We start from the raw sequence: 15,510 nt of genomic DNA, 5'->3' as shown, positions 1-15,510 counted from the left end.
GCCGTTTGTGTTCACCTGCCTCCTTTTGAACTAGCTCCTCTTGAAGAACCAAGAAGCGACCGTTGTAGCCTCGTTCTGACTGTGTTCCAAATACCGCCGCTAGTCAAGGACGCGCTGCCCTTCAGCAGTGTTGTCCAACAAAAATGAAAGCTGCCTGTTTTTTTTTTATATATATATATATTATTCACAGCCGGAGAAATTCACTCATGTTGACGTGGTTTTCCTCTTTCAAATCCTTCAAACCAACCCCTCCCCCCCACACCCCTTCCCCACCCATCCTTCCCTCTCTCTGACAGGTGCAAGTGCAACCTTCACGCCAACAGCTGTGTCTTCGACAAAGAGAAGTTGGGCTGCGAGTGTGAACACAACACCACCGGGCCCGACTGTGGCCGCTGTAAGAAGAACTACCAGGGCAGAGTGTGGAGCGCCGGCTCCTACCTGCCTATCCCTAAGGGCACGGCTAATACATGTGAGTACACGCACACACACACACGCAAACACACTCATTGCACACACACGTAGTAATTAAAAGGATGGGTCACACATGACAGAGCAGGTGTGTTAGCAATAGGTTTTATAGATAGGGATACAAGTTACATAGGGGTACATGCCGAACGCAATCGTGGAGATTTCCTCCTTTAAAATTTGAATCGAAAACAACAAAAGCAAATGATATGATAGAAGTTGAATCCCAATTAGCGGTATCCTCCGTGTCATCTCAGTGTTCTGACAGTGGCTGCGTTAATGGTGAGATATTGAGTTGTGAGGGTTTCAAAGTAAAGTGAAGCAATTAAACATGTTCCAAAGAGATAAAAGACAGACGAGAAAAAGACAGTGGGGAGAAAAGGAAACAAATGTTTCCAAAAACGAAGACTAGAATGTCATTTAGCTAAAGAAAGTGACTCGAAAGCATCATTGGTAGTGTGTGAACTGGATCCTCTTCTTTGATCTATGAAACAAGATGTGACTGGGCTGGTGAAATAGGGATATTTTGACATGAGAAAGTAGCTAGACTGAACAAATCCACCATACAATCTTCAATTGCAATCTCAGAATTGCCCGTGTTGGCAGGTTACAGTGAAATCACACACCACTACTAAATATATCCAAAACTAGGACAAAGACTTTGATTGACTTGTTGGACAGACAGTATATACGGCACACACAGCAGGTGCACAAGGCTTCTATGTGTAACTGAACCACGTGTCAACACAAGTGTAAGCAACAGTTACATGAGCAGATGCCCAATGTCTGACTTCACTCTTTGTTACCGTCTTCCCATCCCAAAAACACCCACGACAGCAAGTCAGCACCATGACAGAATGTGAACCTGTGTGTGCAGCGTCAGGGGTTCGCTTCACCTTACCTTTCTATTCCATGTTATTTATTGAATTATTCCTGTATGGAACGGAGGAAGTAACTAGTAGATTGTGTAGATTTCTTAAGCAATGCCCAGGTATAAGGCGGAAAAGGGAAGGAAAAGAGGAGACGAATAAATGTAAGTCCTTGCATGAAAAATATGGATTTCTCCATGGGACTTCAACATATTTCCAAGTTTAAACTATTAGTATGTCTTTTTGTGCTGCTTTCTTGTTCAAGGTTCTCAAAACTGAAAATCAACGTAAATCATTTCTTTAGTTGAATTCAGACGTGCGGTATGAGTGGCTACGTCCTGCATTTCTTTCACTCCTGGTGGAAACAACAAATGATTTAGAAAAACCTACCGGCAAGCTTATGGCATCCACTCTTTAACAACAAGGTCTTTTTCATGAAAGAAAGGTATGCACAGACAAAATGTTGTACATACAGTAACAATGCAGCATGTCTATCTCTGGGCGACAATACATCTAGCGTAGCACACCTATTTGCTACTAAAGTGGCCAATGTCTGATCCATTTATTCGAATTAGCAGCAGACTGCATTATTTTGCCACATTATTGCTTTTAAGTGCCTGTTTAGGGACAAGCTTTGATGTACTCAGATAGATGGATAAACAGAGAGATAGATATCATATACTCTATTTAATACCACATGCAAAATTAGTACAACAAATATGATATAAATATGAAATGCAACAAAATTAATAATCTAATACAAGGCAAATGTATTTCAGTGAATGATTAAGGTTCCCCAGCTGCAGCTGCAATGATGTAATGTAAGATAGAACCATGTGTTTACTCCTGCACAAGCTGAAGAAAGTGGGCCAACTACTTTCTATCCAACTGAGGCTCAGATGTGAACCTTTGTAGATGTCGGATTGTTTAACCGAATGAGACTGAAAGCCTTATGAAACAATCACTCCCTTTGAACAGATTTGTTTTCCCAAGTAGCTACATGCGACTGAATTATATTCATTCATATTTTCTAATAGTTTTGAGGTCCATTAACAAATGACACCTCAGAATATGATGTCATTGCCTTGAAGTGCTGCACTGTTGTCTTTACTCTTATGACTCTCTTGTGAATAAAACCTGTTGTTAAACAGAGTGAAACCCTAATCTGACCGGGTATAGGGCCGTTTATGCTAATGTTTGAATCTCATCAATGGGAACCTATACTCACGAGCAGTTGGCTTTCATCAAGTTGAAACGAGCAACTGTGTTCACCTGAATCTGACTCCTGGTAGCACTCCTGGGCATGCTGAGAAACAAGACTGCAAAGCCTTTGACAAGCCTTGCAAAAGTATGGAAATATTATGATCTCCATTTCCTCTTTTTTTCAAAGGTTCACTCTTTAACACACACCACAACACTAATAACCACTAGGGGGCAAATAAGTTGTCAGTGAATAAATGAATGAACTAAACAATATATGTTGGAGTTTTGAGTGGATACAGCATTTCATATTAAACATAAAAACAGTCCCATTCGTTTTACCCTCTCCTTACTATATGGTGGGAGTGCAGCATCCATAGTGGCCGGTTTTGCCTTCCATACATCAGCGAAAACCGCAAAGGGATGAGCGGGAGTGCTATACGTTGGAGTGTTGGCTGGCATTTATTTGAAAGCCAGAGTTGTATACTGCCCCGTCTCCTTATTGCATCCGCTGTGATTTCTGCCTATATTCTCGACAGCGCTGGCGGACTCTGGGCCACCGGCTGATGACTTATTCTCCCCTCGGAGAGGATCTGTGTTATGAGACTGAGGGAGGGTTTGTGAAATGGCCATTCCCACTGGCCAGATTGACAGCACTTTATTAAAAATGGTCACATACACACACACACACACACACACACACACACACACACACACACACAGGTGCTCGTCTAGTCCTCCATGCACGCTCCACTTCCAAAGCATTCACACACACACACACACATTCATAACTACCGCACAAGGACACGTACGCACTCCCTTAGCCCTGCGAGTGATGAAAAACAGTCTTAGTATAAAGTGCATTATTATACTTTGTCTTGGAGGGGGTGGAAAATCCATAATGTAATAACGCTGTGAGAAATCTATAAGAATGCAAGGCTGTCCCTCCGGAATAGGAAATCAAAAAATGCACAAGGCTGACCAAAAAAGAAATAAATGAATAGAAAAAATGCACCTTTTGCTGTTTTTGTAATTGCCAAGTCCATTCAACACCAATTCCCTAAAAGTCTCCTCTTCCCCATCTCGATGTTTTCCCCCATGAACCCACTGAGCATATGGCGGGTCTTCGGAGACAAATTTGTCAAAGATGAAAATGTAATTAAGATTTAATTTATTTTTACTGTGCCCATCAAGTCGTCTGTGGCGATAAGGGGATCGATGAATCATCATCATCCAGAGGGGGTGTGGAGTATTTCGTCTTACAATGAGGCGCGGATAAGAGGGAGAAGTGCGGGATTTAAAAAAAAGTGATGATGAAAGAAAAGGATGGTGGAGATAGAGGGAGGGGAAGTGGGCATCACTCTCTGTCACAGCTAACTCAGCCTTCTGCGGTGGCACTGTCTCTCTCGCTTTCCCTTTCTCCGTCTATGTCTCTCAACCCCCCCCCCAACCCCAAACCTCTCCATCCGTCTCTCAGCCTCACTCATTCTCGCTTCCTCCCTTTCTGCGGAGACAGAGGGAGAGGGATCAGTTTGAGAATTAACCGTGGCAGTTCATTTCACTGTAGGGGCTGGGGATGCTGAGCGAGATAGACGCTTGGCTGTTGAGGAGGGCAGCAATGGGTGGCGTCTTGAAAAAGTTCATTTCAAGTGGTACAAAACCTATCCTGAATGTTATATTAAAAGGGAGAAATCCCTAAATGCACTTTAACAGGATAACTGGATTTGGAGAAATTCGCTTTTTTTCCCCCCTTCATCCTGTATGTGTCTGCATGCGGTGATTAGTGTGTTGAAAGAAGAGATTATAGCTTTGGCGTAAGTGCTGGATGTCTACAAGGTCAATAGCAAGTCTGCTGAAAGGAGAGGGCTTTAAAGTAGCTAACACTCATCAAGCTAGGACACGTGTGTTCTCAAACACAGGCTCACATGAAGAAAGTGTATACAAACACACACTAATGGTCGCTCAACAGAACAAACTCTGGAGTGCGACCATGTACCGAAGCGAGGAAAAGTGAGGAGCTGGTGAAGGTTGTGACCCGTCTCAGCCTGGTGACATAAGCACTGGAGTTATATAAGAGGTATGCAACCTTGCTGCATGGAGACAGCCCTGTAAGTCTTCAAGTGTAAGGTTGGGGAATGGCTGGTATTTTAACATCAAAGAAATATCCTCCCAATCCGAAAAGTTTTTAATTGTTGCAAAGTTGTACACAATGCATCTTTAATGTGTTGGGGCCTTAAAGGTGTAGAATTGATTGGCACTTTTCAGAGAAGACTTGGTAGAAAGGTAATATAATATTCATAATTACGTCTTAATTAATGTATAATCGCGAAAATAAGTTCAAATCACCTTAAAATTAGTATTTTATATCTACATAGGAACAGGCCGTGTTGCACCGCAATGTTTATACAGAAGCACAGAACGGACATACTTTACCGCCTTTCGTGTTTTTATATATAGTGGGTGTCCGCCAGAAATGCACCTGTAGGAAGACGAAGAAAGAGTTCTATAGAATAAATAACTAAATACATCTTCACCTCCTCACTTGATATTGTGGAAAGGACTTGAGGCAGTGGTGGTTGATGCCATCTTTAAAAACCTGCTTCTTGTCCTTGAAGGCCACCGTAACTTCTGTAAATTGTACAAAAAAGAGAGGGAGTTTTGCAATGTAGAATCTCACTACTACATGCTGCTAAATACTACTAAATATTACACACTGAACCTTTTAAAATAGTGTTCTGCTGTGTGCTGTTTTGGGCTGCGGCTTCAAATGTTGGTTCGAGCATTTACACACACATGTAAAAAAGACTATTTAATCAAAGGTATCTATTTGAACACATCATCTAGTAGTGGAAGAGAAGCCTTTTCCCAATTTTTACAAATAATTGAATTCAGTTAAGTTCTATCCATCACTTAATTAATTTTTTTTGGGGTGGGAGAGATTAAGTCTTCATTTGTTTTGCCTGGGGCTTGGTAAAAGGAATAGATTCCCTTGTCGGGATAGGATTAGAAGACACTTGTTCAGATTGAGCGGAAGCCAGCCTAGCAGTTTATGGATCTCCTTTGATCAAAGCAGTAGAAGGCGTGGACATGCTGCGGATTTCAATGTAATGATTCCTCCCCAGCACACACACACTAGCCCTCCACCGTCTGACTGAAAATCCCCCTTGTGCTGGTCCCAGGTTAACAGAGGGAAAGAAAAGAAGCGCCGTCATATCTCGAGTTGACAGACACAATAAGAACACATATAATTCTTTGGGACTAACAAATTGCATTTTTCTGTTGCTGTTCCCTTATTAGAGTATAATAATGCAGAGCCAGATGCTACAGTAGGCACACACACACATACACACACACACATACACACACACACACACACACACACACACATACACACACACACACACACACACACACACACACACACACACACACACACACACTATCCCTCATGTTCATTTGCACACACAAAGATATTTCTGATTAATCTTCCTTTGTGTGCATAGGAAGTAGGTTTCTAAACATATTTCAATGACAAGACCAAATCCCACAGGAACTGATATTTCCAGCGGAGAATAAATCTCATTCTTTATGCATGTGAGTTTGTGTGTGTGTGTGTGAACACAAACAAACTGTATGTGCTAAGTGCTCCTTATAGTATGTCAGATTTGACTGTGATTTGTGTAGGCAAACATATAGCGAATGGCCTCTTAAAAAATGTTTTGCTAAATAATGAATCATAAGCATTAAATGAGCCCTGGGAAGCTCATTGCTAACTAATTGATTAGTGTAATTACATGATTTTACCAACAAAGCACTATTTAAGAACTACTTGGTCACATTACGCAAACAACAGTAGCTATTCCAACAAACTTAATTCTTGCTGCCCATTTTCAGTTCTTTTATTTTTTTTACATTTTACCATACATTACTTAGATAGATCCTCAATTGTTGACATAGATAAAGATATTTAATTGAAGTGTCATTCCTCTTTAAATCAGCATACAGTGAGCGTTCTTCAGCTCCGAGTAAAATCGTCAGGGTCACAGCTCTACTGTGTATACTGTGTATTCAATTAGTGCCATGTGTTTATGCATCCACACACATAGACAAGCTTCCACTTCCAACTTCTCTCCCTCGCACACAGCACCCACTCGTTTATACCTTTTATTCTTTACCTCCACAACCATTTGAAATGAAATGTTAGCCTGTGTTCTCTCTCTTTTTCTCTGTAAAACTCATCACCTGTTGTTTTACATTGTCTCATTCTGTCCTTCTTCCCCCACCACCTTTTTCTTCGTATTCGTCTGCCTGTTCTCCCTCCATTTCTTGGTATTGTTTCATGCTCACGCTCTCTCTCCCTCCCTCCCTTCCTACCCCCCTACCCCCAACCTCCCAAGAGACCAAGATTGTTTACTCTGTCTTTCCCACATCCCAGCTCTGTGCAGCTGTGATGGTAATCTTTCTTTCAAATATTTGTTTCTCCCATCTCTAGATGATAACATTTTTTTTTTTTACTCCTCGTCCCATTCACCGCCACACACTGACATGTACACCTCGTTCCTTCCCTTAAATCTTAAACTGTGCTTCTTCCAACTAGGCTCGTGAGCACTTTAAGACTTGCCAGCTCCAATTTAGATCTACACGTTTGGAAGCAAGCAAGGGAACCAACTCCTCGGCGAGCCAAGACGTAATTTGGCTCCTGAGGAATTCAATCAAGTAGCAGTGTTCGGTTATTTTTCGGCAGCCCCTCTTTTTCCGCTACTAACCAGTTAGCAATGCCTGTCGACGACACCGGGCTCCCATATATATATAGCCAAAGAGCTCCAGATAATGATGGATTGCTATAAAATTATGGCAGCCAAGGAAAGTAATTACCAACTTTGCCTGCGGTGGAAATTCAGCATAAGCCCCTTTCCAGAGCAGTGCAGGTATAGCGCCAAGGCAAACAGGTACGACACATGGAAGGTCAAAGCAGAATGGATACTGACAAACAATGTAATAACGCCCCATAGTCACACACACACACACACACACACACACACAACCTTATATCCATGCCAATAACTGAATGGACAGCCGAATCTAGGAACAGTATGACAAATTTGATCATCTTTTTTTGCGAGGCATTGGAAATAGATTGTATGCCAAAGATTTAAAAGCCCATGCATCCACGAGAGAACATATTACTATTGGTTTCTGATAATCTATTAGCAAGGGTACAGTGATGGTCTTGGATGGATGACAAGATAACTGGAACTGAACCAGTGACATGTGAACATTGAGCAATGGGACTTGTAACCGCAAGACTTTGTAATGCTGGAATTATTTTTGAATCAGTCGATGCCCCACACGACTGGGGGCTCTCTATACTCTATTTGAATGCCCATTATACATTAAGTGTGTGTATGTGTGTGTGTTCTGTCACATGTGCTGACCCCACACGCACACAGATCATGTTCATGAATGACAAATCACACACACACCCCCTCGGCAGTCGTGTTCATCCGGCCGCTCGCAGCCATGATCCCCCGCGCCACTCATGAAAATCAATAGAGCGCACGGACAACAACATAAGCAGGCTTCCCTAATGCTCTTCCTGTGCGATAGGACCAAATTAGATTGCAGCCGTGCCCCGTAATGGCGGAGGGGCCAGGCAGGTGAAGGGGACTGGAAATGACGGTGATTGTAAATTAATGGAATGACTCGACATGGGATCCTGGACATCTGCTGGAAAGCCCACAGGTTGTTCATAAAGATGCGCTGACAGGCCGTCGGTGTTCCACATGGTGACGCTGGAAGAAAAAAAAGGTTGTTTGGCCCTGAGACAGACAAACTGACAAAGTGCAATTTGTCTGGTGAGTTGTCACTTTGGCTCGCCGTAACTGCGGAGGAAAGTGTAATGCATGTTGAATAGAGTAGATGAACATATCATGAGAAAAAATGATTTACATGTGGCAACTATTTTGTGTGTATTTAAGATAAACGGGTTGTACCATCCCCTGTCCGTCACATTACCTTTCTTTCAGTGGTATGATGGGTTGAACACTTAAAGGTGCACTATGTAACTTTGGGTGTGTCAGTGAAGTGCACATCTTCTTAGATATATTCTCATGAACTGAATAAACAAACTTCCCTTGCAGGAGAGTGGATCCTTGGAACACTGTTTGAAGTTAGAAAACTACCTGAAGAGTTACTGTTTCAAAATCTCAATCTCGAAAAATAATTTTGTATTGATTGTGTATTGTGATGATATAATTATTCAGTAATAACATGTCGAGTAAGTATGCTTTGTAAACCATTTGAAGGCTCTGCAAATGTAAACACATCCCCTACCATTAAACTGCATTGGGCACCTTTAAGTTCCAGTACTTGAGTTACGCTGATGTTTCTTTGACATTTAGCTAAGGGCAAACCACAGTCATGTGCACATTGGCCTACAGTGCAGCACTTTTTGAACATTATCTCTAAATCACTGTTATGAAGAATATTTATCTCAGCCCAAACTGTGTACTCACACTGAAAGTTGTGGTGGTGTGGTTCACTTTCTCTATTTTTTGCTCTGGTTTTATATTTATATCCCTTTCCATTTAATGTATTGCTGGTCCCCTGCAAATCTTCCAGACTAGATGTAGATAGCCTATGTTTATTTTTGCTCCGTCAGCTACTTAACCAGGCCCTTTTTAGTCCTCCTGCACTGCTGCTTTTTTTCACCCCTTTTTTAAAGTTCAGTCACAGAGCCAAAAAACTTGCAGTCTCACTTTTTGACTTTTCGTGTGACTTGAGGGACCTTCTAAAATGCAGCTTTGGCTCAGCAGCATGTGTAGTAATAGAGTTTGTAATAGCGTACGTATTAGTAGATGATAAAGGCCTTCATATCTGGTGTGAAAATGCATACTTTACATTTTACCATATAAACTCCATTTTGCATTTATACATAGACATATCCACTTTTTCCTGAGCCCCCCCCCCCCCCCCTAGTTACTATTCGTAACACAGTTTGAAAGAGACATTTTTATAACAGTGGGTCCTCGATTTCAGAGAGAGGGACACAAAAGCAGGAGTGTACTTTATCTTTCCACCTGTATAACTTATATCGAAAAATAAATAGAAGATTTTAGAGCACATTGCATGTATATTTTGTATTATTTTAACAAAAAAAACGGCTGTCAAAGCAGTACAACGTGTTGAAAATGTTTAAGGACCACCCAATGTTACTGTTAGGTTTAATGTTGGAATATCTAATTGCAATATCTCAAATGTCCTGTTTCACCTCTGTCCAAACATCCTGGAAAAGTTATGTCCATTGGAATGGACGGAGGATCTGAACGAGTCAATGGTCAATATTATTTTATTTCCATGTTTCAATTTTCAGTGCTCAATTTCATCAGTAGATGTTGTGATGATCAGAAGCAATGCTACCAAATCGAACTTTACTTTGCTACAATAAGGTGATTGTGATCCTGATTGTCCTTGCGCTCGTCCTTCCTGTCTCTGGTTAGCATCTGCCCGCCCCCTTGAGGTCTGACATCCATTATGCTCCTCCTCCATATGTCACCATAGCCCCCTGCGCCTCACAGCTCTCAGACGGCAACACAGATTTGCTACTAAATACAGCTCGCAGGCAGAGATCAGGGGAAGACTGATTGACTGACAGGAGTTTGATCAAAGTCCACGGTCATAAGCACATGCGCACACTCAGGAAATCCTTTGTGTTCCCCCCCTGAGTACTTAGAGACATTTTTATCCATTAGATGAAAGCTTCCCAAAAACCTAGTGCAGATGCCTCCTTGCCTTCCCTTCTTCCTCTGCCGGGGGCCGCAGGTGTGCTGGTGAGCGGACGGCCGGAGTGATGTGAGCTAGTAGTGGAAGAAAGCATCCTTTTTTCATTTCTCCATCTCTAGTTAACGTGGGCGCATTTCTTCTTTTTTTTGCCCAGCACGCTTCCCCTTCCCATGGCGAGGAGGCATGTTTGTTTTTGTGTGCGGACTGCGTTATTGAGGGGCAGGGGGCAGAGTGAAAGGGATGCAGGGCCTCTGTTCAAACGGATGATTAGAAAAAAAGTGGAGCTGGCACCGGTGGGTCCTGAAAGCGAATTCCTCTGAAAATGAATGCCCACTAAAATGACACACACTCAGTCAGTGTGTTCACATGCCTTTGAAGAATACTGATACAACCAGAGAGATAAATGGCAAAGTGCTTTTGCCTGTGGCAACCACGCATGTGAGTATGTGTGCACCGCTCATATTTCTGGTCCTAATTAACGCCAAAACGAACGTAGGTGGCGAAATGATCAGCACAGGAAGCCTATGAATGTTTCAATCTTTCTCAGATCCTTAGCCCGACAATGTCCTGGTGCGGGAGAGATCTTGTCACCATGGGGATGAGACAGACTGTATTATCTGCTCAGTGGCTGTCTGGCACACGGGATAGCGTGATGGAGGTATGGACAGACAGGCAGGCAGGCAGCAGGATAAGACATGTCCTTCTAAGGCGTCAGAGGCAGAGTGTGCTATCTATGATGTCCTTTTGATATGTTGTGCGTGTTTGTGTGCATGAGAATTCTTTGTGTGAGTCTTTGGCAACACTTTTGAAAGAATCCTTAAGCAGTACGAAACTTTTCCACTTTAGAAACGACTAAAATAAAGACTCTGTGAGCATTTCCGTGGACCCTGGAGCAGTTCTTTCAGTGATGGTGGGATATTCGGATGTGTTTTTATGGCATGGGAGAGGGCAGTAATGACCTTTTCTGGCACTACCACCAACAGGGCCATGAAAGCAGAAATAAAAGAGGAAGCCTGAAGAAAGCAAAGAACCGTGAAGCTGAACATGCATCAGACAAGACTTTCAAATCATAGTGCAGACTTACATTGCTTCAGAAGCCATGTTATTTCAAGTGTATACAGGTCATCAAAATGAATCACAAACTCAATCAACTGTGAGGGCCTATGGCAGGACTAACAATACACTTTTATTCTCTGGGTGAAATGTTGCATTTGTTGCCTCAAAGTCAATGTCATGCCTTGATTTAAGTTGCTCTTTTTCTCTTTCTCTCTTGCAGGTATTCCTAATAAGATTGGTCCAGTTAGTAAGTAAACTGTCACAAAGGAACTCTGTATGCTACATGCTTTGCTTCGCCTATTGTGCCACCCCTTCGCCATAAAACCCTGAACTTGGTGCCAAGTGTTCATTTCTGATTCCAATCTCCATACAAAGGATCACTCGCTAATTGTTGGCGAACCTTTTCTTATTTGGGAAGACATCAGTTATAGCCGGGGCTCTATTGTCATGATGTGGGCATATTAATTAACTTTATTCAGACTCAACTCAACCAGATAACACTTGCCTGGCTCTGCATGCAGAAATGTCATTTGTTTTGTTATTTCTTTTTTGGCCTCTCTCCCATGCATTATAAATAAATGGCATCTAGACTTTATTAAAGTGCCAAGACCTCTCTGACGGTATAGAGTCACAGGAGGTCATTTTAATATAAGCCGCAAGCACCTTGGCTGGTATTATCTTTGTCAACCAGTAGCCCCTCAGGAGGGGGAGGAAGGAGAGAGGAGCCATGTCTCATGTTACCGCTGCCTGGAAGGCTGTGTGATGCAGGAACTGTAGCACTGTATTGAACAAGTCAAAGTGCATTCACAGCTGGGCTCAATTCCCCTGAAGCTTTTCCCCCCCTTATTGCCCTGGTGTTAGTGAGGATCCTTTGTTCTCTGGCATCACATTGATTAGCAAATTGCCCCTTCCCTGTCTGATAGTGGACCCACATAGACTTTTTTTCGTTGGATCCAATGATCAACTTTGCTGTTAAATTATGATTATTTTTGCCAACAAAAAAACAGCATTTTCAGGTTCCTATCATTCAAATGATTTACCATTCATTTTAAATTCACTTAGTTGCTACATGAGAAGATTAATGAATAGCTCCCTTTTTAAAAATTGAGCTGACACCGGGAGACAGTTAGCTTAGCTTAGCTTGACACAAATACTTGAAGCAGGGGTAAAAACTGTCCTCCTGTCTAATGGTTAACCGAATTAACCCTTTATAGTGTTTAGTCAATATAAAAACTGAAGTGTAAAAAGGGCCAACATATAACCTAGCTGTTTGCCCCTGCCAAGTCTTTATGCTAGGCTAAGCTAAGCGTTCTCCTGGTTTCAGCTTTATATTTAAGAGACAGACTTGAGAGTTGTATCAATTTTCTCATCTAACAATTAGCAAGAAAGAGAAAATTCCCAAATGTAGATTTTCAGCTTCACAATTTGATTCTTTAAGCTTCCTTCCACTGAATATCAAGCTAATGCCAGAGGGACACATGGACGACACATGCACATGTGTCTTGTTTTCATCGTTTAAGGGCTAAGATTATGGCCGGGCGAGATTCCCAAAACGTGCTGTGTGCAGACAGAGAGTGAAAACAGATTGCTCCCAGGTGGTTTTTTAATCGGGCTTTAGATTGGTAGCTTACACAGGAAGTAAACACTGGGTTTTAAAGGCTGATGCTGTGTCATGAGTCAGAAATGGACATGTGGCCAAGAAGATCAAACCACCCCCTCCCCCGTTACCAATCTTCCACTGCTTCCCTCAACACCTCCTCACTCCTTGTATATTATGCTTCCACTCTATGCATGGCATGACGAGAGCTTAGTGCATGTGTGTGTGCATAGTCTTCATACATGCGTGTATATATATACTGTACATGCATACATATTCAAATCAACCTTCCCCGTCCCATCCAAATGTCAGGCCAGACCATGTCCAAAGGCTGACCTCAAATTCTCTATGCAAGAGAGTGCATGCTGATAAATGTGTGTGAGTGTGTGTTGGGGGGCTGGGTGATGTAGAATAGACACTGCCAAACCAAAGTCTTCACTTCTCATCCAGATTGGCCCTCAGGGATTTATAGTTCTCACAAATGGCTGGTTGTCACAGCTTCCCACAGAAACCGGCATACCACTGAACAACTATACACACTGAATAGAATGAGGCAGTTTTCAGTGCAAACTCAAACCAATTTTACGTATGCATTGTTAATAAAGTATAAATAGAGACAACAGAAAAAGGTTAGGATGTCCTTGAGGTTGTTAAAAGGACTAGAAGCATAGCAATTGTTGGTGTAGTGGGGGAGTAGGGGTGCAATACACATTTCACGTTGTTGTTTGAAGGTAATTTAATTCTTTATTGACTTTTTCTCAATTCTATTTCAAGTGTATTAAGCCAGGCAGAATCGCCTAATGCGGACCATTAAAGTGAAATTAATATTTAAAAAAACTATTCTGGCTCTGCGAGATTGCATTTCATTATGGGTATGGCATTGATTAAAATCCGTCACCACTCATTTAACTCGCCTTACCTGAATATTCCCCATAACCAAATAATTAATGGAACCCAGATGTGTGTTACATCCAATCAATTGCCATCACAGAATAATTAAAAATTAACTCACTCTACCAATTAGACAGTATAGATCAGGACAGTGCATTTTGCACGTGTGTTTTGTTTTTTCTCTCAAGCAACCGATACTGTGTTGTCATCACAGTTGTTCCTCACAAGTCAGGTTTGTTTTTGAGCAAATGGCTTCACCACTAAAAGCTTAACAGAGCAACAGAGGATGTGAATTCAGATATAAAAACAAGGCGCTAAGATACTTCATAGCCACTGGGTTTGAGTGATGTGCCCTTTGTCTCATGCTTTTAACTGTCATTTTCAAAGAGCCTCTCATCCAGTGACTTTAACCCACTGGAGATGTCACAGTCTTCACCAATGCCAGAATCCCCCAGCAGCCTCCTTTGTGAAACAATCTGCAGGAGATAAAAAATGAAAGAGAAGAATGAGACAGGAGATACTGATACTGAAGACTTTTGTTCATGCTGTTTTGAAATCAATGATTGGTAATAATACGGGGGTTTAAAGCCCCTGTAAACCGAAATCCACAAATTCCTTCGAACTATGTAATTTTTGGGAGTCAGTTACATAATAGTAATCCTCTATGCAGTGAAAAAGCAGTTTTTTTTTACTTTATTTTTTAATTATAAATGTAATTATATGAATGAACGTTTATTTTTTGCTAAAGCTTATTGAAACATACACATTTGATATTGTATTTTTTACTATTTTAGACCAGGTTTACAATGGATTTTAAGCCTGTTAACAGTCCTATCACCTGCCCACGGGTCTAACATAACCCTGACAGGCTAATTATACAGGAATGATAGGAGGTAAAAAGAGATTTTCCCAGTGTGTAGACATGCCAAGTTCTAAGCTAATGTATTACTCCATTCAGATGTAATGAAAAAAAAAAGGTTTGAAACAATCGTTATGTGTGAAAATGGTATTTCTGAAATGAGTTGACATCATGAACATCAGTGGCATTCTGTATTCACACACATAGTATGGGAAGTAGGCTTCTCGCCAAGAGACCACTGGACGTTAATGACCCAAGTCTGCATGATTCATGGAGTCGATAGCAAAAGGACGGTAAGATCAAGTGAAGAGATGAAGGGGCAAGATGAGGAAACTTATCCGTGCTCCTCCCTTTGCTTGGGTCCTCTCCATTTCCAACCGCAATGTATTTCCCTGACACGGAAATACCGACTTGTATGTAATTATGAGGTTATGCTACCCACAGCAGTCCGTCATTCCAAGTCCTAACACCTGCCATTATTTATTCATTGTTATTCTTCCACCAGAAATACACTGTAATTAGATATTGATTACATAGTCGATGCAATGAATTAAACAAAATGCCCCCTAACTTCTTAATTTGCTATTCATAGTAGTTAGGCCATGATTTATGCAAGCGAGTTGAAAAACAAGGTTAAGAAGGGTTTTTATCTGTTTTCTTCATTTTTTTCACTCATCATTGCCATTGCCATGAACATACATATACACAGCAAGCCCATGTAAGTCACACAAATTACATACAACCTCCCTCCAATGTCCTTAATGGGTCTTTGGATGCATTCTCTTTGCTCG

The 15,510-nt window shown here is 41.6% G+C and overlaps 1 protein-coding gene across 1 annotated transcript in view; it reads left to right on the top strand.

The window, feature by feature from the left end:
* The window catches only part of ntng1a (netrin g1a), a gene marked incomplete at both ends in the record, with an annotated part of 78,682 nt that overhangs the window by 51,102 nt on the left and 12,070 nt on the right, over positions 1 to 15,510 (top strand). The window contains 2 exons of the mRNA XM_080050184.1: positions 297 to 469; positions 11,593 to 11,619. Of these exons, the coding sequence (XP_079906310.1) occupies positions 297 to 469; positions 11,593 to 11,619 (200 nt within the window). The remainder of the gene's footprint in view (positions 1 to 296; positions 470 to 11,592; positions 11,620 to 15,510) is intronic.

Source organism: Ammodytes marinus (assembly GCF_949987685.1).
Source record: "Ammodytes marinus genome assembly, chromosome: 21".
Lineage (NCBI taxonomy): Eukaryota > Metazoa > Chordata > Actinopteri > Uranoscopiformes > Ammodytidae > Ammodytes > Ammodytes marinus.
The sequence above is the reverse complement of the archived record's forward strand: the minus strand, read 5'-3'. Positions and strand labels throughout refer to the sequence as shown.